The sequence below is a fragment of the Phascolarctos cinereus genome, unplaced genomic scaffold, assembly GCF_003287225.1.
Source record: "Phascolarctos cinereus isolate Bilbo 61053 unplaced genomic scaffold, phaCin_HiC Scaffold_9;HRSCAF=440, whole genome shotgun sequence".
Lineage (NCBI taxonomy): Eukaryota > Metazoa > Chordata > Mammalia > Diprotodontia > Phascolarctidae > Phascolarctos > Phascolarctos cinereus.
This window is the reverse complement of record NW_027556402.1, coordinates 114,067,458-114,095,302: the sequence shown is the minus strand read 5'-3', so window position 1 is coordinate 114,095,302 and position 27,845 is coordinate 114,067,458. Positions and strand designations below refer to the sequence as shown.

At 36.0% G+C, this 27,845-nt stretch overlaps 1 protein-coding gene across 1 annotated transcript in view; it reads left to right on the top strand.

The window, feature by feature from the left end:
• USP38 (ubiquitin specific peptidase 38) overlaps window positions 1-27,845 on the top strand; it is a 38,194-nt gene that overhangs the window by 4,803 nt on the left and 5,546 nt on the right. The window contains exons 3-10 of the mRNA XM_020989842.2: window positions 660-795; window positions 2,729-2,858; window positions 3,458-3,559; window positions 6,542-6,700; window positions 10,389-10,582; window positions 14,487-14,580; window positions 16,306-16,412; window positions 17,586-18,957. Coding sequence (XP_020845501.1) covers window positions 660-795; window positions 2,729-2,858; window positions 3,458-3,559; window positions 6,542-6,700; window positions 10,389-10,582; window positions 14,487-14,580; window positions 16,306-16,412; window positions 17,586-18,957 — 2,294 coding nt within the window. The remainder of the gene's footprint in view (window positions 1-659; window positions 796-2,728; window positions 2,859-3,457; window positions 3,560-6,541; window positions 6,701-10,388; window positions 10,583-14,486; window positions 14,581-16,305; window positions 16,413-17,585; window positions 18,958-27,845) is intronic.

Below are 27,845 nucleotides of genomic sequence, written 5' to 3'. Positions count from 1 at the left end.
TTGAGACTTTTGCCCCCGGTTTCATTTTAAGTACTAAGTGGTAGAGTAGGATTCAGACCCATTGGCAGTATTGACTAGGTTCATTTAATGATTGTAAGTTACTTTAAAATAAAATGTCAAATGTTGTAACTGCATACCACTTTCTGTTATATACTATAACACACATATGTGGAAAATAAGCATTTTTGTTTGTTTTAAACAAATATCTCGTTTGATCTTCACAACCACCTTGGGAGGTGGGTGTTACTATCATTCGTATTTTACAGTTGAGGAAACTCTGGCCACAAGTTAAAGTGACTTGTCTAGGGTCATACAACTAGTGCCTTCCTGGGGGCTGGATTTGAACTGAGGTCTTCCTGACTACAAGGCCAACTTTGTCTATCCATTGTACCACCAGCTGTTTCTGGTTATTAAACAGATATTATATAAATATGAACTTTAGCACAAAATAACCATATAATATATAATAATGAACAAAGGGCAACCTTGATATTTTTAGTAAGTCAGATGTTCCAGACTTTTGACTGTTGAGTGCATGGATGTACATAAGATGTACTTTAAGAATATATAAGCCACCATTCTCTTAATTATGTTTCTAATAATGTGCCATATTCCTCAATGCTGTATTTGGACTGTCTTGTGATATGTTTTTTAAACAGATGCTTCATTTGAACCCTCTGTTGCCTTGGCAAGTCTTGTGCAGCATATTCCACTGCAGATGATTACAGTTCTCATCAGGAGCCTTACCACCGATCCAAATGTAAAAGATGCAAGTATGACTCAAGCTCTGTGCAGGTATTTCATGTCACTGTATTGACAATGATTGTAGATTTGGAAGCAAGAGACATTTTTAACTAAAATGCAGATTACAGAAATCGTTACAGTGTTAGTCTCACACTTGACGGTAGATTTCACTACCAAACCCACTTTTAATTTTTTTTATACAACATAACAAGATTATAAAACAGTTTTTTTCCATACTTCAATGTTGTGGCAACCCTACAATATTGAGTATGGTCATGACAGTGCAAAATGCTATGTACCCTGTATTCTCATAACGCTAACCCTTTATTCCTCTATTTCCAGACTCCCTTCTGCCTCTCCCAAATCCAAACTCTTAACCATTCCTTCTCCAAAATTTTGAAATTTCCTCACTTGTTTCTTCTTTTCTGTCTCCAGACATTTTGGTCTCTGTTTAAAAGACTTTTGCCTAAAGATCCTGCCTTTCTTAGCTTTCATACTATCTGCTTCCTCTCACTGTCCACTTTAAATGAATTTACTTACCCAGTACCTTTATTTTCTGACTACCTTCTTTTCTCTCCTTAATCTCATTCATCACTATTCTCCCCTTTCCCCCTCCCCACCCCCCAATATGAGCTTCTTATGCAGAGATTGTTTTCTTCTTGCCTTTGAATACCCAGCACTTTGTATATATAATACCTGAGTGGTAGATTAAATGAATACTATATCAGAATTATACTCGTGGTGGCTTTTCCCTGTTTTCATTCTCCTTGGCATTTCTGGAAATGTTAACACTACTGGCAAACCTACCCCATTTTCTTAAATTTTTCTTCCTGTGCTTTCTATAGCTCTTCTTTTTTCCTGGTTCTTTTTCAATTTCTTTGATTCTTCCTTTTTGTCTCTCAAAATCTTCTCTTACCTTTCTTTAAAAAAAATTTTTTTTGATGAAAATATACTAACTTCTGATTTCATTGGTGTAAGGAAATAGTGTCCAAAAAACTCACATAGAAATAGGGGGACTAATTGATACATAAAGATCCCCACGGGCCACATATTGACTTTCTTTTAAAGTGTAATATTATCTATTTTTATTGATTTTGTTAAACATTTCCCAGTTACAGTTTAATCTGATTCAGGCCATAACTCAGGAGTTGACATTGTGGTCCAGGAATCTCCCAAGCAAGACTCCTTCAACCAATGCAGACTGATAACCATTCTGTAGCATTCTTTTATCAGATTGCTATTTATAAACTCCAAGGGGAGAGAGATTGTCCCTTACTCATCTGTCTTATCCTTCACAATGTCTCACTCATGGGCATTCACATATTCAAATCCATAGTCAAACACATCCTGTATGCCAGGCACCATGCTAAAAATACAAATATGAAAAGGAAAGATGGAGCCTACTGGACTATAGTTTACAATCTAATGGAGGAAGACAGCATACAAAAGAAAGATGATAAACTGGGGAAGGGGAAGATACTGGGGGCTAGGGCATGGTGAAGAAATCAGAAAAATCCAAAATGAGGACATACAGCCCTATGGAAAATGAGAGATCTGTCCTGTCCCTTCTCCTTAAATATAGGAGTTTATGACTCTACCTTCTAGTTGGAGAGGCAGAGGGTATTGATGAGGTGTGAGTAACAAGGCTGATTAGAATTTGCAAAATGATGATTTCCTAATGGTGGGTTTGCTGGGGGCATGGTGGAAAAGTCCAAGAAGTCCAAAATGGGTGGGAAATGAGATGTCTGAGGAGACACTCAAATACTTATTTTGAATGAGTGAATAGATAATAATTCAGTTTCTTCTAAGTGTGTTAGGTGGAGAGGGAATAAGCTGTTATTTATTCATCTGAGAATCTACATTTATATTCTCATCTTAATCCATTGTAAAAAAACAAAATAAATTAGTGCTGTATTGCTGTTCCTGAGCAAAATATTTTGAAAATATGCTTACAAGTTTTTTCTGATTTTCTTTTGTCTTTCAGAATGATTGATTGGCTATCTTGGCCTTTGGCACAGCATGTGGAGACATGGGTGATTGCACTGCTGAAAGGACTGGCAGCAGTCCAGAAGTTTACTATTTTGATAGATGTTACTTTGCTCAAAATTGAATTGGTAGGTGGAATGAGAACCTTTAAATTTAGGGGATATAATGAACAAATAAATGTTTGGGCTTGTTTGGAAAGTGGGAGAGGGAGTGCTTACTAAAGTTATGTGAATATTCGGTTAATGGATTATAGAGATGTGCTTGTTTATGAATTATTTGTGCATAATTAAAATAAAAGTACTTTAAAGTCTCTTTTAAAATATGGTGTTACAATTGAATCATACATAGTAATAGCTCATTCCTGTAGTTCCTTAAGGTTTGAAAAAAATGATTTACATACATATCTTATATAAAGGCATATCTCTAATAAGGTTATATAGTACGTATTTTACTTGCAAAGTTGCCTTAACTTAGATAACAGACAGTGCCTTTCAGGGGTACTTTTAGCGCTGCGGAGTTGTTGGAGTCTTTTTGTGGGGGGGAGGTTCTAGATTACATTAAGCCTTTCTCATTTCTCTCAGCTGCCAAGTGCAAAAATGAAAAAGATTACTTCAGAACTTTAGGAAGAAATTTTGATAACTTAAAAAATCTTAGACTTGTCAATTTTTAACATGTTCACGATTTTTTAAAAAAATTAAACATAAATATTTGGATATTTTTTTTAAAGGTTTTTAATCGACTTTGGTTTCCTCTTGTGAGACCTGGTGCTCTTGCAGTTCTTTCCCACATGTTGCTTAGTTTTCAGCATTCTCCAGAGGCTTTCCATTTGGTAAGTTACTTTTCCATTTTATTTTTATATGCTAAATTGCTTTTAAATTTTTTAGTATTAAGTCAAGTTTTATATTCTCAAAATGAGGTCATTTCACCATATTAGCAGCAGGCTTATTAAAGATATCACATGGGGATAAATAAGATATTAAGCACTTGTAGTCTTGGCAATTCAGGTTCCAGTTCTGCCTCTAACTCATGACCTCTCAGTGTCCCCTAAGGCAGCTCTCTAGGACTTAAAAGTTACAGATAAGTTACTATTTTGTGTTTGGTGGAGGGAGTTTCCACCCAGAAATTCCCAGCACTTGTGGAATTACAGGTTTGGATTTTATTTTATTTTATTTTTTAATGGAAATTATAATACTTGCACTACCTATGTCAAACTTGTGTCAGTGTAAGGAAGGTGCTTTGTAAATGTTAGAACTCTGTAAATCTGGGTTAAAATTAAGGACTATTTTCAAAAATTGAAAGGATAGAATCTTTTGCTGACTTTTTTGGTGTCATTTTTTTGAATAGGTAGAATTCTTTTAAACATAAAACTGTTTATAAGAAGGACCTTGAAATAAAAAAAATAATATGGAGCACACAATATTGATTAAAGATAAGGCTCCTAAAAATTCCAGAATGATATGGAAAGAGCTTAACATCCCTCTTCCTCCACTCCCCATTTATGTCCTTTCCTCCAACTATTAATTTCTCCCAAAAAATTGCTTTTATTTGATTCTCCTGTTTATTCAGTCACCAGGCCTGTAGGTGACACTTCAGCTGAGCCTAGGGAGAAGTGAGGTTGGAGTGCATTCCAGGCATCAGGGAACAGAGATGTGCCATGAAGAAGTAGTAAGAAGGGCTAGCTTGCCTGGTCCATAGAGTGAACAAAAGGGAAGAGTGTAAGTTGGTTAGGCTAGGTTGTGAGGAGCTTTAAATGCCGAACAGAGAAGATTGTTTACTCCTGGGGGTGGGTATTCAGGGAGGCACCAAAGTTTGTAACCCACTGCATCCTGGGCTGTCTCCAGTTGTCCTGATCAATATCTGGCCACTGGGCTCAGATGACTCTGGAGGAGAAAGTGAGGCTGGTGACTTTGCACAGCCCTCCCTCACTCACATCCAATTCACTGCGTGTCGTGGAATCACCTCCCTGGTCCTCTTTGAGAAAGAAGGACAAACAGCAAGCAGCAGAGTTTGAGTGCTGGAGTGACAAGGTCCCCCTGCAGTTTTGGGAACTATTACAGTCTTCTTATTATAGTAATAAAAAGTAAGGAATGAGAGCATGAGCTAAGGTGGTGATGGTCTTGTGAGTGGAGAGTAGGGGGCAAAGGTTATTGGAGATACTGCGGAGGTAAAGACAATCAGATTTGGCAACTGAAGATATTTAGGCTGTAGAATATTTGAAAGATTACCTGTAATTGCATTATAGATTACAAGTATTTGCGTGTAATGAATATAACTTTATGGAGAATAAATCCTACCATCCTTCCTTTCCTTGTGCCTGTAATAGAACTGGAAGTTCAGAACGTGATAGGATATACTCTGAAGGCCCAGATGTACTTACCAAAGGAAAGGGCAAAGCAAAATGCTGCCCTCCAGGGATTTGGAATAATATAGTTGGATGTTTTTAAAAAATTTTTTTCTTCCCCCTCCAGTGAAATTTCCCGTATTTTAATAATACTTCTATTAATTTTGGTTTAAAATGTTATTAATGCTAATTATTTGTAATACCAGCTGTGAACATTTTAGAAATTTAAGTAGATGACTTTTATTGTTAAAAATCACCACCTGGACTGGAGGCAAGATTAAAGCAATTGAGGATTATTGAGCCTGGAGAAATGAACTGAAGTGTGAGAAAAGTCTTTCAAGTAGATGAAGCAATGCTCTAGAAGTCTTGAGAATGGACTATGGCCAAAAGAACCACTTGTATATGGAGTCTGGTTAGGAAGGAGAGTTGAAGGATATGTTTTAGGCGGGAGTAGAAGAATAACCAAAGAGCTTTAGATTAGCTTTTACCTTGAATTAGTTGCAGAAAAAACTGTAGCCTGCAAGGTAACTTCCCATAGTTATTATGCAATTAGAAGAAGGTTTGGAGGAAATAATTACGTTGGATATTTGCAAGTAATTAGCTTACCCCACTCAATAAAATGTTATCCATATCTGCTGAATACAACAAACCGTTTGCTGCAAAATTGAAATGGTTTCATCATTCAGAAAATCTCTTATAATGGTAGTAACTATCATTGGAATCATCCTACCTAATCTTTAGTCTGTTGACTTTAAAAGACCCTGTCTATGCTGTATACTCTCATTGGTTATATCAGCAATAACAGTTTTCCGGTTTTCTTTTTTTTGTCTTCCTCCTGAACCATGCATTCATTATTATAAATGACAAAATTCCATTCCTTTAGAAGTGAGTCTGTAACATAACAGGTTACAGACAAAAATGACTCAAACTCTACTACATTAGGTTTTAGTTTTAAGAGTAGAGAGGCTTCTCTTACTCTTAAAATAGCTAATGAACCTGTGCTATAGTTGTATGTGTCATATGTAGCCTCTTATTTCCAAGTTTTTTAATGGTGTTATGGTTTACTACATTATATAAAATTCCCATAAATGGAAAGCTTAAATCCACACTAGATGGAGCTCCAAACTAAATTTGGGCAATTCTTTTAGAAAATATAATTCTCTTTGAAATAGCTGATTAGTGTGACAAAAACTAAGGTTCCTTTCTCTTAAAATATTTTCAGAATGGTAATGTTGACCTCCTTATTTTAGAACTTAATTTTTTATATACAATTTGTTTCTTAAGAGAAATCTGTATAACTTTTAAAAGCTAAAAATTGTCCAAATTTTGAGAGTGCCAAACTTAAAATATTATAATATAAACTATCCAGAAAAGTGTAGCATTCAAATATAGTTTATTTGTTAGGCTGTTATCAGATATATCATCTTATAAGTACATTTCAAGTGATTTTTTTTTCCTTTTTTCCTTTAGATTGTTCCACATGTGGTTAACTTGGTTCACTCTTTTAGAACTGATGGCCTGCCTTCCAGTACAGCCTTCCTAGTTCAGTTAACAGAGCTGATACACTGTATGATGTATCATTATTCAGGATTTCCAGATCTTTATGAACCTATTCTGGAAGCCATCAAGGTACAGTGTGACATGAATGTGCAATAACATTGACATGTAAACAACTGAAATGGTGACAACTGTGAAGTGTGTCTTGAAAAGAAATAGTAAAGGTTAGCATTCTACATGATCATTAATAACATTTTTATTGACACTGTAACATGGATATATTAGTAATTATAAATAAATTAAGAGCAGTAATCTTCAGCGTTAATGAGAGTGGTGGCTTAGCTCTCCTTTTTATATTCCTTGTATGAGGAATTATTTGTATATTGGTTTCTTAAATTATCTGAACTGGTTATGGAAATATTAAAAATTAGTGTGGACCATAGTTCTGTCCTAGAAGCTAATTCAGTTAGCCTCCGTGACTACATGTTTGAAAGACAAAAGAAAAAGATACACTTGTACTCCTTGTTTTTCTTTTAATGTGAACTGATTGCTAAATCATTTTTGATCACAGCTTAGTTTATAGGCATATGGATTCAATCTTTAATCTCCTTTTGTATTCCCTCTTATATCCTGAACTTTATTTACAGGTTGGCTAATGGGTTTTCCAGTTGAAGTCTAATTTACTCTTTTCCCAAATTAAAATATGGTTCTCTTTGTAGATGTAGAATCATATTTATTTCTTGCTAGGGCATTTCTAATTTAAATTTCAAAAGAAAACAATGATCAAAAAAAGTATGACACATCAATACATTGATGAAACAGAAACAACATCAAAAAGTTATCGTTTTCATTTTCTTTCACATACTGACTTCATAATAGATTAGTATACTGTGTTTGGTTTGTATTGTCCTCCAGTGAACAGAATAAAAGTATGTATGACTCAATGAGTTTACAGCACATATAACATTACACTGGTTTTTGAAAGGGAGAAAGTGGGGTGGTGTCATGGAAAGAACACTTCATTTATATCAGTCGAAATCGTTCAGTCTCTCTGAAGCTCAGTTTTCCTCATTTGTTAAAAAAAACCTACCTCATGGGGTTGTTCTTAGGATCTAATGAAGTGATTTAAAGAGCTTTTTATTTTATTTTTTTAAAGTGCTTTTTAATAAAAGCTGGGAAATGCTGTCAGTAAAAGCACTGAGCTATTCTATCCAGGGCATCTATGTCACTATGTGTAGTATTGTCACATACAACCTCATAGGAGCTTGAGTAAGAACTATTCCTCAGTAAATATTTAACTGGGGGTAGAATTTGTTATCTTGAGACCATACCCAATCACCTGCTTGTTGGTTCCTTAGCCTTTATGCCATCTTAATTAGCAATTTTGGGTTCTAATTGACCAGTAAAAATTTTATCCTGCAGAGTAAGGTTTTCCTGGTGCAGACTGGTTGGTACATGACCATAGTTACCTTCCCAGCTTGCTATCAGTTTGTAGCACTTACTTATCAAAGTATCTCATTATGTGTTGGATGTGTTTATAAATTATATGAATGCCTTTTACCTACTTAAAAAGACAAATTCCTGAGAGTCCATTTTTTAAATGTTTTTAACCAATCAAATTGGAAAATATTTACCAAATGTTTGGGAAACATTCTGACAGCTTCTATTTCTTTTCCTTCTTTTTCTTTTTCTTTTCTTTCTTTTTTTTTTCTCATATTCAACTATGGCTTCTCAAGATAGAATAAAAATTGGATCACAACACAGCCAGGCCTTCCTCTTTTAGTGAGAGAGGGTGAGTCAGGCAAGGCAGCATTCTGACAAAAACAACTATCAGAAAATAAAATCAATTTGTTAAACTGGAAGCAGTGAGGCTTGGTTATGTGTTGTCAGAACCCAGCTAATGGTCAGTCATCTCTAAAGCCTCCTGGGGACTTTTAGACTTGTGTTTTTTAATCACCAATAGAAGAAAGTTCTGATAATTGCCTCAGCAAATATAAGAGTAGAGGAATGGGAGCAGCTAGGTGACATAGTGGATAGAGCACCAGCCCTAGAGTCAGGAGGACCTGAGTTCAGATCTGGCCTCATACACTTGACATTGTGACCCCAGGCAAGTCATTAACCCCAATTGCCTCACCAAAAAAAAAAAAGTGGAGGAATGGATTCAAGTCCTGCCTCTGACACTTACTGGTTGTACAGCTGAGCGAATACCTTAACTTCTCGGGCAACTCTTTAAAACTATAACTTACAAGAGCAGTTACAGATCTGTCCTGGCGGAGGGAATTTTCTCACCAGAAGCTCTCTAAATACTATCATAGCTTTAGGTTTATTTTTTTTTTAAGTACAAGGTACTATCCCTCCTATTATAGTGCATGTGCATTTTTTATAAATAATTTTTTAAAACTACATGAAACAAAGGATGACTTTGTTATTACTTTGTTAAAGTCAATATCTACATCTTGTGGATTAAAAAAAATCCATAAATAGAAATTTATGGAAATATGTAACTTGACTTTTTGAAGATAGTGAGAATAACAGTATCTTCTAAGTTTTGGAACATTTCTAAAATATGCTCTATTTTTTAAAATTATGCATAGCTCTTACTAACATCTTTTTGTATAACATTTCAGAAGAAATACCTTTTTCTTTGTGTCTCCTACAGTAACATGTTCCTAAATTGGGACTTTGCTCTTAATAATAAACTTATATTATTGCCTTATGGCAGAGTACCATTTACAAGAAACTTTGGTACTTTTCTGAAATCCAGTTTAAAACTTAAACTTAGCCTCATGTGGTCATTGTACTTCAGAGAAGTAGTTTGTGTGGAAATTAGCTGTGGAAATACAAAGCTAGGAAAAGGAAATCCTTTCATGAAATTCAATTGAGTTCTTACTTTCTAAAGTTTATATAGCAGGTGATTACAGTTTTGGAAAGTCTTGCTCCCACCCACTTCCTCACTCATTTTCCCTTTGGTTCCTCCTCATATCTCTGTTACAAATCAACTTATTTTAGGTCTTTACTTGAAATTTTTCTCAACTGCATCATAAAATCTGCATGGAAAATAGCTTTATCCCTTTAAAGAACAATGACTTTTAAAAAAAATAAATTTTTTAAGGATTTTTAAAAAACGGTGACTTTTCTGCAGAACTAAGAAATTAAATGAGGCTCTATTAGGTAAAATATAAAGTTTGGCTTGCCAAATATACATAAAGCTATGTATCTTGATGTTCCTTTCAGCCCCAAACCGGTTTGCACATGTAATTATGGCATGAATGTTGGAAGATAAAATGTGTATAAATGATGTACATAGTACATTTAAGGGGTTGTAAAGATTAATTTTTTTGTTTTCTTGTTTTGTTTTTGTTGTCATTGTGGTGTTTAATTTGTTTGATTGCGTTTTGGTTTAGTTCTTCATTCTCCCATCTTGTAAAAACACTACAGCATATTTTCTGACCTCAAAATTTTATATTCATAAAAAGTTTAACCTACAGGGCACAGTTCAGAAGTGACCATTTTGGTATCTTTTTTTGTTAGTCCTTTTAGTATTAAAGTTGATAATCTGATTCTAGAAAGATTTATTTTGGCTCTATAATGCAGTTTGAGTCTTTGATGACTAGCCAGACAATTTTACTGTCTGATTTCAGAGCCAACTAAGATATAACCCTGGGTTGTCAAAGTGGGGAATTGTGACATGACAGATAAAGAAAACTTAATTCTAAATAGAAACCTGCTGCTGCCCAAGTACTAGTTAATTCAAAAGCAAAACAGTGCATTAATCATTTTTCCTCTTGTCTTTTTTTTTTCTTCTTTTAATGATCTACAGGATTTTCCTAAACCCAGTGAAGAGAAGATTAAATTGATCCTCAATCAAAGTGCCTGGACTTCTCAGTCTAATTCCTTGGCATCTTGTTTGTCTAGACTTTCTGGAAAATCTGAAACTGGGAAAACTGGTCTGATTAACCTAGGAAATACTTGTTATATGAACAGTGTGATACAGGCGCTGTTCATGGCCACAGAGTAAGTTTAAACCTAAGAATGTTTTATATATTCAACAAACATTTGTTAAACTCCTATAATATGAAAAGCCCTGTTATATGCTAGGGAAAATACAAAGTCCAAGAAGTCTTGGCCTCACTCTGCAAGGAGCTTAAAATCTAGCGGAGAACCAGTACTTAACCAACAACTAATAAGTGTTTATTAAACTATTATCTGCTGAGTGATAAGGATACAAGAGAAGGTTCCTACCCTCAAGGAAGTTATATTTCATGTATGTGATGTATAATCAGCGCAAGTCCCATAAAAGCTTCAGAGTACTATGGATCATGAGAAATTAATGATTTTGACAAGATTAGGAAAGGAATCATGGAAGAGTTGGGATTTGAGCTGGATCTTGAAAGACTGAATAGGATTTTAACAGGCAGAGATGGGGTTATTACAGGTATAACAATCTGTCAGATAGGATACTGTTCCATGTTGTTGGAACAATAAGTACTACAGTTTGGCATATGGATTAGTTGGAGAGAAGGCTGGACAGGACTGGAAATATTCTTGGACGACATATGAAAGAGTCTAAACTTAGGGAATCACTATGAATGTTTTTGAGTGAATGTATTAAGAATTGCAACATTAGAAAGATTAATAGCAACATATAGGCAGCATTAGGATGTGAGAGATTAAGGGTCAGGAGATCAGTTAGGAGACTGCTACAGTAGTCTGTTTCATAGGTAATAAGGGTTTTAACTAGAGTGATTATAAAACAGTAGAAGTGAAAGGAACAGGTGGGAGAGAGACTGCAGAGATAGATGCTATCAGTTTAGGGTTTAACTATTCTAGAAGGTGAAAGGGAGAGAGCCTTTAAGGCCAGGGGATGTTAATATTAATGGAATTTTTTTTCTTTTAAAAGTTTGTCCATGCTGATCATACTAGTATTTTAACATAGCAGAAATAAGAAAAACACTTTCCTCTAACTATCTTGTTCAAGAACTGATGAAACCCAGAAAGTACAAATATAAAAAACCATTCTGAAAATTGGAGTGTTGATCATTTCCTATACACTTTACAATCAACCAACAGACATTCATTTAACTTTTGCTACATAGAAGGCAGGCACTGGAGATACAAAGACCAGGAAACTAAATAATCCCTTCTCCCATAGAAGTAATATTCTGCTGGGGGAGGCATGTACAATTAGTGTATTTAGGGATGGGAGAACACTAACAGTTGGGAGATATCAGGAAAGACTTAAGTGTAGAAGGTGCTGTTTGAGACACATCTTGAAGAAAGAGAAGTATTCTATGGGCAGAAGTGAGGAGGGAATGCATTCCAGACATGGGAGTAGCCCACTCTAAAAGAACAGGTGGGAAATGAGCTATATGAGAAAGAGGGAAAGCCAGTTTGGCTGGAAGCAGTTGGGCTAAACTGTAGTAGGCAGGAAGGCATACGATATATGATGTGATTGAAAAGTTAGATGGGGGCCGGGCTGTAAAGTATTTTAAAAGCAAAATAGTATGTATGTGATCCTAGAAACAGTAAAAGAGTCCTTGGAGTTTAAATAAGGGGATGACATGGTCAGATACATCTGTAAGCAGAGTAACTTAATGGCTATGTGGAGGATAGATTGGAGTGGGAAGAGAAGTGAAACACAGAGTTCACTTAGGGGAGATCATTGCAGTTTTCCTTGTGAGGTGATGAAGGTCTGGCCTAAGATGTGGTGCTGTAAGAGAAAGGGTCAAATGCAAGAAAATAGAGGCAGAAATATTTGGAAACATACTGAATATATGGAATAAGGAGTGGACAAGGACCCCAAATTTTTGTGAGCCTTGAAAATAATGAGTTGTTTGCAACATGTGGAGTTTGAATTGGAAATCTAGTTTGAAGTTCTTAATAGGTAATTAGTAATGTGGAACTAGATTGCAGAAGGGAGACTGGGACTAAATATGTAGATCTGAGTCATCTGACTAAAGGTGATAATTAAATCCATGATGCTCATGATCTCTGAGAGAATGTAGAGAGAAGAGAAAGAGAGCTCAGTATAGGGCTTTTGAAAATACCCACAGTTGGGAGTTACGGTATGGATTACCAGCCAGCAAAGGAGATAGAAAGGAGGAGTTGGCAGAGGGGTAGGAAACCAACCAGGAAATGAAAATCATGTCCTGAAAACCCAGAAAGATATTTGAAATTGGGATGGGGACAGGACAGGAAACGGTACTCAGCAGTGTTATGTGCAATGGGAAAGACCATCACAGCTGGTAATTAAGAGGTTCTTGGTGACTTTGGGGAGAGGAGTTTTCAGTTGAGTGATAAGGTCAGAGGCAGATTGCCAGGAGTGGAGAGGAGAAAGAGGTAATGAGTGTGTGTGTGTGAGTGTGTGTGTGTGTGTATTCTAGAGGTTTAAAAAAGGGAGGAAAATTATGGGATGACTACTTCAAAGTATGGTAGGGTTTAATCAAGTTTTTAAAGGATGGGGAAACCTTGGGCATGTTTGAAGGCAATAAAGAAGGAACCAGTAGATAGGAAGGGATGAAATATTAGGGAACAATCTACTAGAGAAAATAGGAGGGAAGGGTAATCAAGGGCAGTTACTTGGGCAGGAAGAGCCTAGAAGAAGTCAAGATTTGGGGAGGATTTTGAGGGTCTAGAGATAAAGAGAAGATGGGGACAAAGGAGCTCCTGGGGAATGGCTTTGATATCTTCAGTAAAGTAAAAGGTAAACTCTTCAGCAAAAGAAGAGTGGTTTGTAATTGTGCGTGCCTATGGAGAATAAGATTAAGAATTGTTGGGGAGAGGTGCATGGTTCCCCATGCTTGCTAGCTTGGGCATAAATCACATAACTTTTCTGAAAATCAGGATAATTATATCTGTTCTTCCTACCTTGAACGGTTGATTGTTACAAGTAGAAGAATATATGGAAGCACTTCGTTGCACTGCTATCCAGTCATGCATTGTTATTTAAGAAATCATCATTAAAATTAGGGCCATAGTGTTAAGATTATTGCCTCTATCTCCAGCTTTTTTAAAGCAATAAAATTTACTTACCAGTAACTTTTTCACACCTCTTATTTCATTTGATCTTCATAATCCTCTAAGATGGACAGACTGTAAATACAATTCCCATTTTTAGATGAAGCAACTAAAATTCAGAGAAGGTAAATGATATAGCCCACTTCATACAGCTGGTGAGTGGCAAAGCCAGAATTCAAACACAGAGTGAGAGCACCTTGTCTGGCTGTGCCCTTGAAGCTTGCAACGATTCTGGTACTTTTTGCATTCTACAAAATTCTAATTGGCAAAAATGTAAAAGAATATATTGATGGCTCTGAGAAAGGAGTGTCATGACACTTGGAACTTCTACGGCTATACTAGTGTCTCTTTATTTAAAATATGTTATCTCAAAATATTTTAATACAATTTTCCATTCCAGACATTTGGAATACACACTTACATAGTGAGTGACACTTAATTCAGTATTATAGAATAATGTTTTCATCATAACTTGATTTTCTATGTAATTTAAGTTTACCTCTTTAAGAGTATAAAACATTTTAACCTCTTTGAAAAATTAAAATAATTACAAAACTCACTGCACAAATCTTTGCCTTCTTAACCAAAGGATATAATGTATAATTTAACCTTTTCATTGTAACTTAATATCACGATGTATTATGTTGTGTAGCATTCATACCTTCTAGGTGATTATGTATGTCTTATTGTTTGGCCCTATGTTTAAAGATAAATGGCATTTGTTGCAGTCTTGGGGGTTCCCCACTGCATAACATGGTACATTGTGTGTGAATTTAGTAATGGTCTTATGGCTTTAAAGGTCATACAGTGCAGTAACTTTCTTTCAGATCCATATTTGTTTAAATTTAAAGAAATCCTTCTTGTGAAATAATACCATTAATTCTGTTTTATTCTCTTTCAGTTTCAGGAGGCATGTATTATCTTTAAATTTAAATGGGTGCAATTCATTAATGAAAAAATTACAGCATCTTTTTGCCTTTTTGGCGCATACACAGGTAAGTATGAATTTGCCTGTGTTGATTATAACAGTAAACACATTGTGCCAGGTCTGATGAACTGTTCATATTGTGAAACAAGACATCACATGAAAATAAGGCATCAGCACAGTTTAAAATGACCTCTTTTACATGTTTCATGGCAGATATCTAATGGGGGTAGTATCTTGCTTTCTCGTACAGGTAGTAGAGAGGTTTTTGCCAACTAGTTTTGAGTATAGTGAATCATGACATTTAGAATTCATTATTTCTGCACAGCATATAAATGAAAATACAAATTTTTTTACTGGGTGTTAATTTTGCCAACATTGTGCAGGAGGGAATAAAACAGTGAAGGAAGAAGAACCTTGATTTCAAGGTAAAGGAGAATCAGTAATTTAATATTTGCTTTGGGGGTGCTTTTTTTACCCCACATTTTAAAGCATATGCCCAATTGATGAAAATGGGCCTCTGAGATTCACTGCTCTCTCTCCTGGCCCAAGGGATTCCCAGGAAGTCAAGTGGTAGTATCTAGTACTTTCCCCCCCTGTAATAGGGATAGTTTGTTTTGTTTAACTCTTATTATCCATAGCTTTGCTAGCTAGCCATTCCTAATAGCTCTTTCTTGTTGGTAAGAATCTGGTACCAAAAAGCAATTCCCCCTTCTTAATCACAAGCCAAGGATTTACTTTGCTTTTGTTAGAGAATATTCCAACAACTTTCATATAATCTCATTGTCACAGTTCTGTGATATGTTTATGACCTATTTCTACTTTGTTAGTAAAATTTCTTTCCACCGTGTTTCAGAAACTCTCTGGTTCCTTGATTTCCTCACATAAGTGAGGATGTGCTATGGTACTTAACCCCTAGGTGGCGCAGTGGATAGAGCACCGGCCCGGGGTTAAAAGAATTGAGTTCAAATGTGACCTCAGACACATACTAGATATGCAGTCAGTCCCTTCACCTTTGTCTGCCTCAGTTTCCTCAATTAGCATCTACCTCCCAGAGTTATCTTACCAACAGAAAAACTGATTTCTACAGTAGGAGTAATTGGAGCCTTAGGAAGAAGTTATTATATATTAGAATTAGTGTTGAAGGAAAGAAAGGGTAGTTACAGTCTGATATACATCATAGATTTAGGGAAATCGGTTTTCAAAGGCTTCATAGAAAAAGTAGGTAGGAGCCTATGGACTACAATTCTCTAGGGGTAATCAGCCCTGAAGAAGATGGATAAATTTCAGGAATGATTCTGAAAACTAAGAATTCCAGTGAGGTTGTGAGTCAGTAATGTAGAGTGGCAACCAGAATAACTCAGATGATGTACAGCTGCCATATGAGAGGCAACATATCTAGAACAAGAAAAGTGATCATCCTTTTGTACTCTTACTTAGTCTGACTATATCTAGAGTATTGTGTTCAATCTGCATTTTAGGAAGGAAATTCATAAAGTGAAAAGAATCCAGAGGATAATAACCAGGATGATAAAACACTTCAAAATCATGCCATGAGAGGATTGGTTAAAACAGTTGGGGTTATTTTAACATATAGAAGGCAAAGGGAACATGATAGCTAACTTAGAGTGGATTTTTGTCCAGGTTTTAGAGTAGATAGCCTTCTGAGGTCACTCCATGGTCAAAATTTTACAATAATTCATGAGTTCAGAGGATGAAGACTTGGCCAAAAGTTATTTTGTGTTCACTATGGATAAATTGTTTCATTCTGTTCTAATCTACCTTTTGTCAATAGAGGGAAGCATATGCCCCACGGATATTTTTTGAGGCATCCAGGCCTCCCTGGTTTACTCCTAGATCACAGCAGGACTGTTCTGAATACCTCAGGTTTCTGCTAGACAGGTAAAGTATTTCTAAACTTTACAAATAGGAGATAGTTTTTATATTGATGTTTAAATATTTCAAATGAGAGTTTATTTTGATATTGTTTTTAAGTATCTTGAAGTGTCTATAATATATTTATTAGCTGTAATAAGGAGGAAGATTGGTTTTAAAATCCCTTTCATTCAATCTATTCTTTCAGCATTATTTTTTAAAATTCAATTTAGTTCTTCCTGGATCATCTTGTTTTATTCCTTCTGATAACTGGTTGTTTTGAGCACATTTTACTAATCACTTCTGCTTAAATTTTTTTAAAAGCCTGTCCTTTTCTTGCTCTATAGCCTACAATCTCTTTCTTTATTGAAGATGCTATTTTTAGCTAACTAACAAAGTTCTGTACCTTGATGCCTATGAGAAATTCTAGAAAACTTAGTAAAGTAGGTAGATTCTAGGTACAGTTCATCCTTTGTTTCTTTCCCTTCCCTTCTCTTAGTTTTTTGTTGCTCTGAAACCCTGTAAGCTTTCGAAATTCTGAGCCTGGGCACATGCTGCCAACTGCTTGTTGCGTAAAACACTGAGATAGGCCTGGTTTCAGTTCAGTTTTCTGTTCTTTCCTTCACGTGGCCTTTCTTTTCTCTGTTTAAACAAGTTAAATGGCTACATATAGTTATCATCTCCAGCAAACTTTTATCGAGCTAGGACATTGAAACATGAGTTTGAGAAGATATGTTAGAAGAGTATTAGAGGCTGTTGACAGATTTAGAAAATTAGTCCAGAAACAGACTTACCCTTTTTCACTATTAACTTGATCAGATTTGCCTCCCAGTTTACTGAATGTTGTGTAGGACTAATTACTTCTTTCCAAGCCTTGTCCCTACCCCAAGAAAATGAAAACTCTTTGATTATAGAGACATTTTAAAGATGAAGGCATTAGTTGGTAATAAAGTACTTCAATTTAATAGCCAAGTGACATGAAAACAAGGACTTTTTTTGTTCATATAGGTCAGTTTGTTTTCTTGCAAAACCAAAATGGTATAAACAACAACTTATAACATTGTAAAAATGAGAAGATAACATTTCTGAAATTTGAGGGAAGAAAAATGGCCTTCTAAATTACTGATTTTTCTGGAAACTTGGTTACTTGTAATTCTAAAGCTGGTTGAGAAGAGATAAATGTGATCATTTCCTTTGTAGACTCCATGAAGAAGAAAGAACCTTGAAAGCCCTGTCTTCACTGAAGCCTTCTGAAAGTTTGGGATCCAATGAAACCTCGTTACAGGAAGTAGCCAGCAAGGCAGCACCATTTACAGAGATCCCTTACACAAATGATAGTGAGAAAACCTTAATAGAAAAAATGTTCGGGGGAAAACTACAAACTAATATACACTGTTTGAACTGCAGGAGTACCTCACAGAAGGAGGAAGCCTTTACAGATCTTTCACTTGCATTTTGTCCTTCCTCTTCTATGGAAAACCTATCTTTTCAAGGTCCGTCATGTTCTCCTAAGGTGCAGGATGATTTTGTGGTACAGGCTAGTATGGTAACAACTGGCTCTCCTGAAGAGTCAGCACTCTGTCATCCTGTCCCCGATGGCTTTGGCTTGGAGACAGTCATGGATGAAGCAGCTTTAGACAATCTTCCTTCTGAGCTTCACTGTACAGAAAACACTTTGGTCTCTAATGAACCATGCAACATTCAGATTAACAGAGGAGTATCTCAGAAACCAGGAGGTGAAAGCACACCTTCAGTTACTGACTTGCTAAATTATTTTCTGGCACCAGAGATCCTTAATGGCGATAACCGCTATTATTGTGAAAACTGTGCCTCTCTACAGAATGCAGAGAAAACTATGCAAATCATGGAGGAACCTGAATACCTTATTCTCACTCTCCTAAGATTTTCCTATGATCAGAAGTGTCACATACGACGCAAAATCCTAGACAATGTGTCACTGCCATTGGTTTTGGAGTTGCCAGTCAAAAGAACTAACTCCTCTCTAACTTCATTATCAGAAAGTTGGTCAGTAGATGTTGATTTCACAGATACTGGTGAGAACCTAGCTAAAAAGCTCAAGTCCTCAGGGACTGATGAAGCATGCTGCCCAAAACTGGTGCCGTATCTATTAAGCTCTGTTGTTGTTCACTCGGGCATCTCCTCTGAAAGTGGACATTACTATTCATATGCCAGAAATATCACAGGTTCTGACTCTTCCTTTCAGCTGTGCCATCAGTCTGAAACTCTGGCTCTAGCTTCCCCTCAGGGTCATTTGTTGGGGGGAGAAATTCCTACTGCAGTTATTGAGCAGGATCTGGAAAAGAATGAAATGTCAAAGGAGTGGTTTTTATTTAATGACAGCAGAGTGACGTTTACCTCATTTCAATCAGTCCAGAAAATTACCAGTAGGTTTCCAAAGGATACTGCTTATGTTCTATTGTACAAAAAACAGAATAGTACTAGTGGTTTCAGCGCTAATAATACAACTAATGGACTCTGGGTGAATGGAGACCCGCCTCTGCAAAAGGAACTTATGGATGCTATAACAAAGGATAATAAACTATACTTGCAGGTGAGTTGGAAATATACATAATTTGTGACTTAACAGAACTTTTCCTATTTGTAACATTCCCCTTTGGTAATTGTCACATGTGGTCAGAGTTTTGCAAATCTTACTTAGCTAATTTTAAAATCTCATCTCTAAGTTCTCTGAGATTTGTTCTTAAAATGAATATGAGTTTAGCGTAAAAGATATGGAGTCTATAAAATTGCAGATGAGCTTTCTAAAGTCTGTATAAACCATTATATGCAATATAAATATCAGTTCATAGTTTATGGTTAATTTTGTTATTTCAGTTATTTGAAAGTTGTCTCACACAATTGAGGTTGGTGAATTTGTTCAGCCTTCAAAAGGAAGGCAAAGTGTCTTGCTTATTGGGGAAGTCATGAGGCTCTTCCAGAAATCCCTGTTTGGAAAATCTCTCAACTGCAGCTCTTCACAAAATGTCTGTCGTACGTGTTTAAAGTGGCTCAGCCATCTAGTCCAGGTGACTTTCTGGCCTTACAGAATTGATATGCTTTGGAGCTTTATTTCTGACAGTCAGATAAAGAACTGTTGAAGAGACTGGTAGAGGATGGAAGAGGAAGAGGGCTATGGGTGCTAATCTTAAGGAGGGAAGAAATCCCAGGAGTGTTTGGCATCAGATTTACAATTTGGCAGAATAATAAGTAGAGCATTGAGAAAAATGTACACATCTAAGATGAGGACTTAAGAGTATCCTACTAGGCAAAACTTGATAGTTATTATAATGGATAAAGCAAATGCAATCAAAACACCCTCTATTGGGATTTAATAAGTTAGCTATGAGATTTTACTTTTGCAAAATTGGCTGATATTCACTGGCATAAAAGTATAGTATAATGTATGGCAGCCAAAGCAGAAATTAACTTTAGATCTAAATTTTTTTCTAAAGGGAACAAATAATGCATTAAGTGTGTAAGTTACAATGTAGTGCATGTAATTGCCACTTAGAATGCAAGTCGATCAAAATACTAGAAGAAACAGGTAGAAAGAAAAGAGTTTAAATTAATGCTTAGACAAATACATCTGGAAGAAAGTTTCTTACGCCATGTGTTCTTGTTGAATGGAAGGAAATTTTAAAAGCGGCCCTAAAAGACACCTAAAAAGATTTGTAATGTAACATTGTAATAAAATATAGAATTGAACCCTAGCATATGAATGGATAATCTTCCAAATCTTCTAAATTGGCTTTATTAATTTCAGAAGGCATTTTCCCAAAGAAAAATATTACAGGAATGGTGGTTATGATCCCCAGGCTAGTCCACAGCAGCCAGAATGTACTTCGAAGTAATCGGCCCCATATTAATACTAGAGAGCTTAGGCACAGTGTGTAACAATCAAACCTTTGTGCCTGTGAGTGCTAGGCACTAGAGATACATAGATAAAATAGTTCCTGCCCTTACAGAGCTTACATTCAATGCTAGAAAATAGCTTGTACAATGATTAGTAAAAACATTTTTAAAGAATTCCAACTTGGGATAACTTCCTCTTCCCCCAATTTAAAGCTACTGGTAATGATTTTCATGATAGGGTTAAGAAAGGGAAGGCAGATAGGAGGATTAAATTTAGGAAGGGTGGGAAACCTGGCACCTGAAGGCCACATGTGGCCCTCTAGATCCTCAAGTGTGGCTTTGAGTCCAGACTTCACAGAACATATCCCAAATCCTTTTTTTTCTTTTCCTTGGCCCATCTCTTTCTCAGTGTCTGTAAGTGTCCCCAAGTCACTCTATTCTTTTACTAGAACTTACTATCCCCTTGAGCTATCTTCTAGTTCTGAATATAGTTATATTCAGTTGAATTCCTAGAAGAAGTTATTTTCTACACACGTTACTTCTACTTCCTCTTCTGTCACTCCTTAGCCCTTGTCATTCAACTGAAACTTCTCCCCAATTAACAAACATCTCTTAATCACCAGATCTAATGGGCATTTCTCTTTTTTCATCTTTCTCACCAAAGTATTCAACACTCTTGACTATCCTGGCATCCTCTCTCCTTTGAGTACTCCTTTGCTGGCTCTCTTATTTATGTTCCACTCCTAAGTTATGCCTCAAGGCTCTGTTTTGTATCTTCTCTATGTTCTCTCCCTTGGTGATCTCATTAGCTTCCATGGATTTAATTATCATCTCTAGACACCCAGCTTCCAGATCTACATGTCCAGCCTTAGTCTCTATCCTGCACTGTAGCATCACATCTCCAGCTGCCCACTTAGGACATTTAAAGTATATGTCCTAAAAAACATTTCAAGTTCAACAGGTATCAAACAAAGCTCATTATTCCCCCTCAGACTCACTCTTCTAAACTTCCCTATTTCTTTGGAGAGCACCGCTATCCTAATAGTCTCTGAGGATTACAAATTGGCATCTTACCTTGACTCCTCTCCACCCCTCAGATCTAAGCAGTTGACAGATCTTACCTCTTCTGTCTCTTGCATCTAGTCCCTTCTTAGTCCTCACACAACTACCGCCTAGTTCAGGCCCTCAGTACTTCTCTGTCATGTGGTAAGTCATTTATTTTGCAGTACTATACTTAACATACTAAGTATGCTGAGTAAGTAAAAGTTTTATTAAATTATTTGCAAATTTTCTTTTATCTACAGTAATACGATGTCCAGAATTTTGTGGCTTACCTAGCAAAATTCAAGGCACACTAATGTGCCTTAACATCCTTTGGGAACCATTGGTCTATCCTTGCTGTTGCTCATGTCCTGTATCTTATATCCCATGCCTGAAATGCTTTTCCTTATTCTCCCAGCTGCTAGGGATGAAGGACCCTTCAACCCTAAACTGTCATATATTCTGTCTCCCCCAATAAAATATAAGGTCCTTGAGAGCAGGGACTATTTGATATTTGATTTACTTAGTATCCCCAAGATATTACGATGCCCAGCTGTAGACTAGATTTTTAATGCTTGTTAGTTGATTTTTCCCTTAGTAAATATTTAAACCCTTGAGCCTCACACTAATAAGAAATACTGGGTCTTTGGATATACAAAACCTTTTTTACATTTCAGAGGAATTCTAGGCTTTGATTGTCTCTTGAGTGTGGAAAGAATAACAAACTGGTTCTCAGCAAGTTAGGAATACTACTAAAATGTCAACACTGAGGATCCTAGGAAGTATGAATATTTATCTTTTTCCTTCTCAAACTTCATCCTGTATCAGCCCTGGGGATGAGGTGAAAAGTAGGATTGAAGATGGTCCAAGGTACCAGCCGGCCAGTGTTGGGAATGGAAATCCCAGATTGGTGGCAGAAAGAATTCCTCTGACTGTCTCACTGGGCTTATTAGCAGGTAGCTGTTAGTCTGGTGTCATGACAACCAAGTCCTTGCTTTAATAGTGCAAGTGAAATGTATCTGTGTGATCAGAAGACAGTATCCATAATGTTTCGATTTTATCACACACCTCCCAACAAATTTCTAAAAGGGATGGCCTGGTTAATTAAGAAATAGCTAAAACTAAGATTTAAATTAACTAAAGTAAAATTATAAATATCAGGAAAATTTCATTCTTTTGATGACTGCTTTGTGAAATTATTCTCTGAGAAATAGCGGTAGTAGTTCTTATACTTGAACCCAGTTTTTAGGCACACTTGCCCTTTGCCACAAATCGAATAGTTTAGAAACAAGAAAAAGATTTCTGATTCATAGTATTTGGCGTTGGGCTTTTTTTTTTTTGTAGTGGACAGGACTGATTATTTTCTCTTGCCACCCTGAAAGCAGATTTGAAAAAAAACAAATGGTTAACAAAATTTAATTCTTAGAAAAACAATGTATTTGTATTAACATGTATTGGTAATTTTAACATATAAATTTGCTTCCTTCTAAAATATACTTAATTCCACTTCTTTAATCCAAGTAGCTTCCAATGACTATGACCTTCCAGTGATGAAAAAATTTTTTTTGCTACTTGTCATTGTTGAGTAAATTTGGGGGTTTTTCTATATAACTACTTGCATGCCATTTTTTATTCACAGTATGGTAGTTACATAGTTTGATTTAATCTTATGTCATAAAATTTGTGTGGAGGTAATTTAGCAAAAATTTAACAGATACTTAGTAAGTACCTACTTTGCCTTGTTCTGAGGCAGCCCGGTATACAAAGACTTTAGAAGAACCTGTATTCAAATTTGTTTCTGATATTATCTTTGTGACTTTAGGCAAACCACTGAACCTATTGGGCTCTATCTGTAAAAGAGGGACTTAGCCTTGGTAGCCTATAATATCCTACTAATAGATGATCTCATTAGGAGATGCTGGAGTTAGAAAAAATAAACAGTCCTACTTTCAAAGAGCTATGTTTGGGGCAGTTAGGTGGCACAGTGGATAGAGCACCGGTCGTGGAATCAGAAGGACCTGAGTTCAAATCCAACCTCAGACACTTGACACTTACTAGCTGTGTGTCCCTGGGCAAGTCACTTAAAACCCCATTGCCTAGCAAAAAAGAACAACCAAAAAAAAAAGAGTTATGTTCCCCTGAAGGCAAGAAAAAATTCCTGTTCACCTTATTAGTTTCCTTTTGAAATAAGAAAGCTCAAGCTAGATTTTTACTACTAGTCCTGTCCCCTCATAAAGATAGAGAAATAGGTCTAACAGAGATAGTGAGTAGCAGCGGGTGGGATTTCAGCCTAAGCCCTCTTAACTCCAAATCCAACACCCATCTGACTGCACCTGATACATAGCACTATCCAAGAGTGACCTAGCTTGAAAAAAAAAAACTTGCAATACTTATATTGTTTTCATACTTATATTGTTTTCAGGTTTATAAAGCAGTTTCATTACTTAAAAAAACATTATGTAATGGGTAGGTCTTGCAAGTGTAATTCTTATTTTGTAGATGAGGAAACTGGGACCCAGAACAATTAGATGACTTGCCACCACTTAGCTAGGCAGTATCCAGAGCAAATCTGAACCCTGACCTCTTTGCTCAAAGTCTAAGAAGCTCTCCACTTAGCCATTATTAGAAATCCAGCATATCAAACTAGTTAAAATCTTGTAATTAATCAGAATCCTTAATTACTAGTTAAATTGTCCATGATGGGACCAAGACAAGTATATTCTGTTGTATTCTTCTGGGGCCACAGATGAAGCACTTGTGCTTAAACAAGAAGGGAAATGGCTGACTTGACTGCTTTCTACCTGGTGATCTCCTGTTTGTCTCATCAGAGGGATGATTTTCACAGCACTGTGCCTGCACGGTGCAGGGGACTGAATCTAGATTGTATCCCTCTAGAGCTATGACAGTGGTTTAGTGGAATTCAGGTTACCAAACTGTATTATCGACAACCAGCAGAGATTCCTAGGTAAGGTCATAAAGATCATAGATGAGTGAAAAGAGGGTGTGCCCTCAACAGATTTGGAGTGTGGCCATCTTATTAAGAAATTCTTAGCTTAACTCTTCTTCCCCTTCAACAACAAAATTTTAATTACACACGGTGTTTAGATTAGAATTCTATACTTGAGAGAATTTGTGGATTAAATACAATTTTAAGGGTTACCTTAGACATTAAGGAAAAGTAGCTGACTTAGCCCATTTTGAAGCTGGGAATTATCTGTATCTAGTTATGTAGCCAGCCCAAGCTGGTGCATTTTTTTCAATCTTTAGATCTAATCACATTTCTGATTTAAGGGTTTTCTATTGTCATCAGCCTTATGTATTAAGGAAGTAATAATAATAGCTTACAATTGTATAGCACTTCTACTTTGCCACCTAGCTGTTTCTAAATAACTAGCAAAGCAGTTATAGCAGTTAGAATAAGATCTAAATTGCTTGCTTTATCAAACCAAACCATTTTGATCCTTTAATTTTATGCCAAGAAACTGTTTTGTTTCTCTCAAAAACTTAAGCATATTTTAATAATTGCCAAGCAACTGGAAAACGTTATGGAACATTCAGCTGTTATACTTAGTATTGTTATTTTTAATGTTGATAGCTTGGTAGATTTTTTTAATAGCTTTATCCTTTAGTATCCTTAGATTTTTATTTAATACAATACTAATTTTGTGCCTATTTATTCATTATGGTGACTTTTTTATTCTGTAATAGATTACTCTATATAGCATATCTTTGGGCTTTAACATGTAGCATTAAAGCTATAATTTTTTTTTTGCTAAAAGATTATTCTAACATTAATTTACTAAAAAAAAAGACTTGGATTAAGCATTTTAAGGTTACCTGTATGTGTACTACACATTCACAAATCAGTATGTAATAAATTTTAAATTTTACTTGTACAAACTCAGTTTATTAGCGGTAGGTTCAAGTATTATCAATTTATGAGTAGCAACAGCAAAAGAAAATTAGGTAAGCTGAGTGATAAGATGAGGCCCATCATTGCATAGGCAAATATTCTTCAAGAGAACAGTCCTTTTCCATATATCCTTTTTTATATTCATAGCCTAATACAAGACCCTCTAGGCCCTCAAGTGTGGCCCTTTAACTGAATCTAAACTTCACAGAATAAATCCCCTTAACAAAAAGATTTGTTCCATAAAACTTGCTCTAAAGGCCACGCCCAAGGACTTAGAAAGCCACATGTAGTTCCTAGGTAAGCAGGTTCCCCACTCCCTGCCTAATACATAAATATGAAATTCAATCAGATTGTAAACTCTGGTACCCACATAAAACTTGCAGAGATCTTTCCATTTGTCTTTTTTAGAGAGAATATGCGGGGGGGGGGGGGGGGGGGAGGCCAGGGAACAACCACTACAGGATCTAACTATTCCTACAGTGGAGATTCAAGAGGAATAATTTAGGAATAATAGATGGCATTTATAGAGCACTTTAAAATTTTCCAAGCACGATTACTTATGAGTGAACAGATTCAGTAAACTGACTTGCCCATGATCACACAGTTAATGTCAGAAGACAGATCAACAATATTTAGTGTGTAGGCCCGTGGTGCTGAAGGTCAGTCTTTCCTGAGTCTTTGATAGAGTTTGATTTTAATCATTTGTCTTAACTCAGAGCAAGAAATCTAAAATTCTTACCCCCTACTAGCAACAGTAACTCTTCTGTGTGCATAGTGTATTATTAATCTTGGGGTTAACAAATACCCTGACAAATTTGCAATGTAAATTAGTTGCTAGGGGAACCATGACTTTTGACTACTAAAAATGGACTCCAAAATTTATGCTTTTCCATTGTTGAGAAAAATCAAATGAAAAGGGCAGTTTTTCCTTCTTTCATTTTCGAATCTCTCCCAAAAGACTAAGAATGTGTCGTATCTAGACCACTGTCAGCCTATACTATCTGTACAGTCAGATTACAACTGAAAAAAGAATGGCAATTTAGTTCTGCTACTTACTTGGGAAACCTCATGAACTAAGTACATACAGCTTTTAGTATCCCAAAAGTAATGGGGCAATTAACTTAATTGCTTATTCTGTATCCTTCATTAAGCCTTGGGAAAAGACATGGCTTAACTTTCTGAAAGTTGCTTGAAATTCAGACCAAATTCTCTAACTGTCTTGGGAGATGTGTACAAAACATCTCATATTCATCACAGTAAATTCACTCAATCTCACTCATCGGGGACATTTATCAGATTTCCTAACACACAGGTTATACATGCAACTAAGAATTAATTATTCTTAGTATCATATCACATTTTCTATTTGAGGGATCAGTTTAATGAAAGCACCTCCAGCCCATTTCCAGAGGTCAGCTGTGTAACTATGGGCAAGACTTTTAACCTCTCTGAAACCTCAGTTTCTTCCTCTGTAAATGAGAAAGCTAGACGTAACATACTTCTGCAGGCTTGTTGTGACATAACATGTGAGATAGTGTATTTTACAAACTGTGAAGTATATATAAATGCCAGCTGCTATTAAGTAACAGGGTTAGAGCTTTGGAAATTATGCAATTTTTTCCATCTCCTTAACACATGTGGCTTGTCTTTTACACCTGTTTAATTTATTTTCAATTGAAGGAATCAAAGATTTTTACTTAGTTGGATTCGGTATTAATATTGAATACATCTGAAAGTTTCCTATTCCACTGGAGGGGTCATGATCAGCATTTAAAAAGAGTAGTCTAGTACTTTGCTGCAGCAGGTCTTGGAGAGAGCAAGCTACTCAGTAAAATGACAAGAGGCTTGTCCAAAAATGCTCCTCAAATTCACAGAAATGTCTCCTTTAGCTGTCAGAGAATGGTGGCTATTATGTTTACCATGCCACTAGCAGCATTTCATTCTAACAGTCCTACATCAGTCACCAAGCATAACTAAAGCTAAAGCTACTCCTAAGGGGATCATTAAAAGCACTAGATTTTTTTCTTTTTTTTTTTTTTTTTTTTTGGCATAATGGAAAGTTGAGTCTTGGGTCACTTTGGACCAAGGGGATTAAATTGAAATTTTAAACTTGGTTAAGAATAAAAAATATATTCTTGAAAAGCTGTTGGCCAAACTTAGCAGATCACCAGGGTTGAGAGGTTGATGAACCTAGACTTCTGAGTTCAAATCCGGCCTCAGACATATAATACTTCCTAGCTGTGTGACTCTGGGCAAGTCACTTAACCCCAATTGCCTCACTAAAAAAATAAATAAAATAAAATGAGCACTCTTTTCAGCTGTTTCTTAGGGTGGTTTTGAATAGTTCATAACCAGTTTGATTACCCATTCAGTAAAGGAGTCAAGCTGATTCTTTATCAATAGCCATCACATCCAAATCTAAGCTCTCCCCATAGAAAATGATGGATTTCATTTTCCATACCTAAGTCAGTCATAGCAAATGTTATTTTTCTTTTGCTCTAGTGTGCTGCCAAGAATTCTGCAGCAATGATAGGTAGAAAGCAGATAAAAATGATTTCTGTGTCAGTCTGACTAAGCAGTATTTATTGGTCAGCAGTATCGCCTCTCTGCCTCGACAGTTTTTGTTGGTAGAA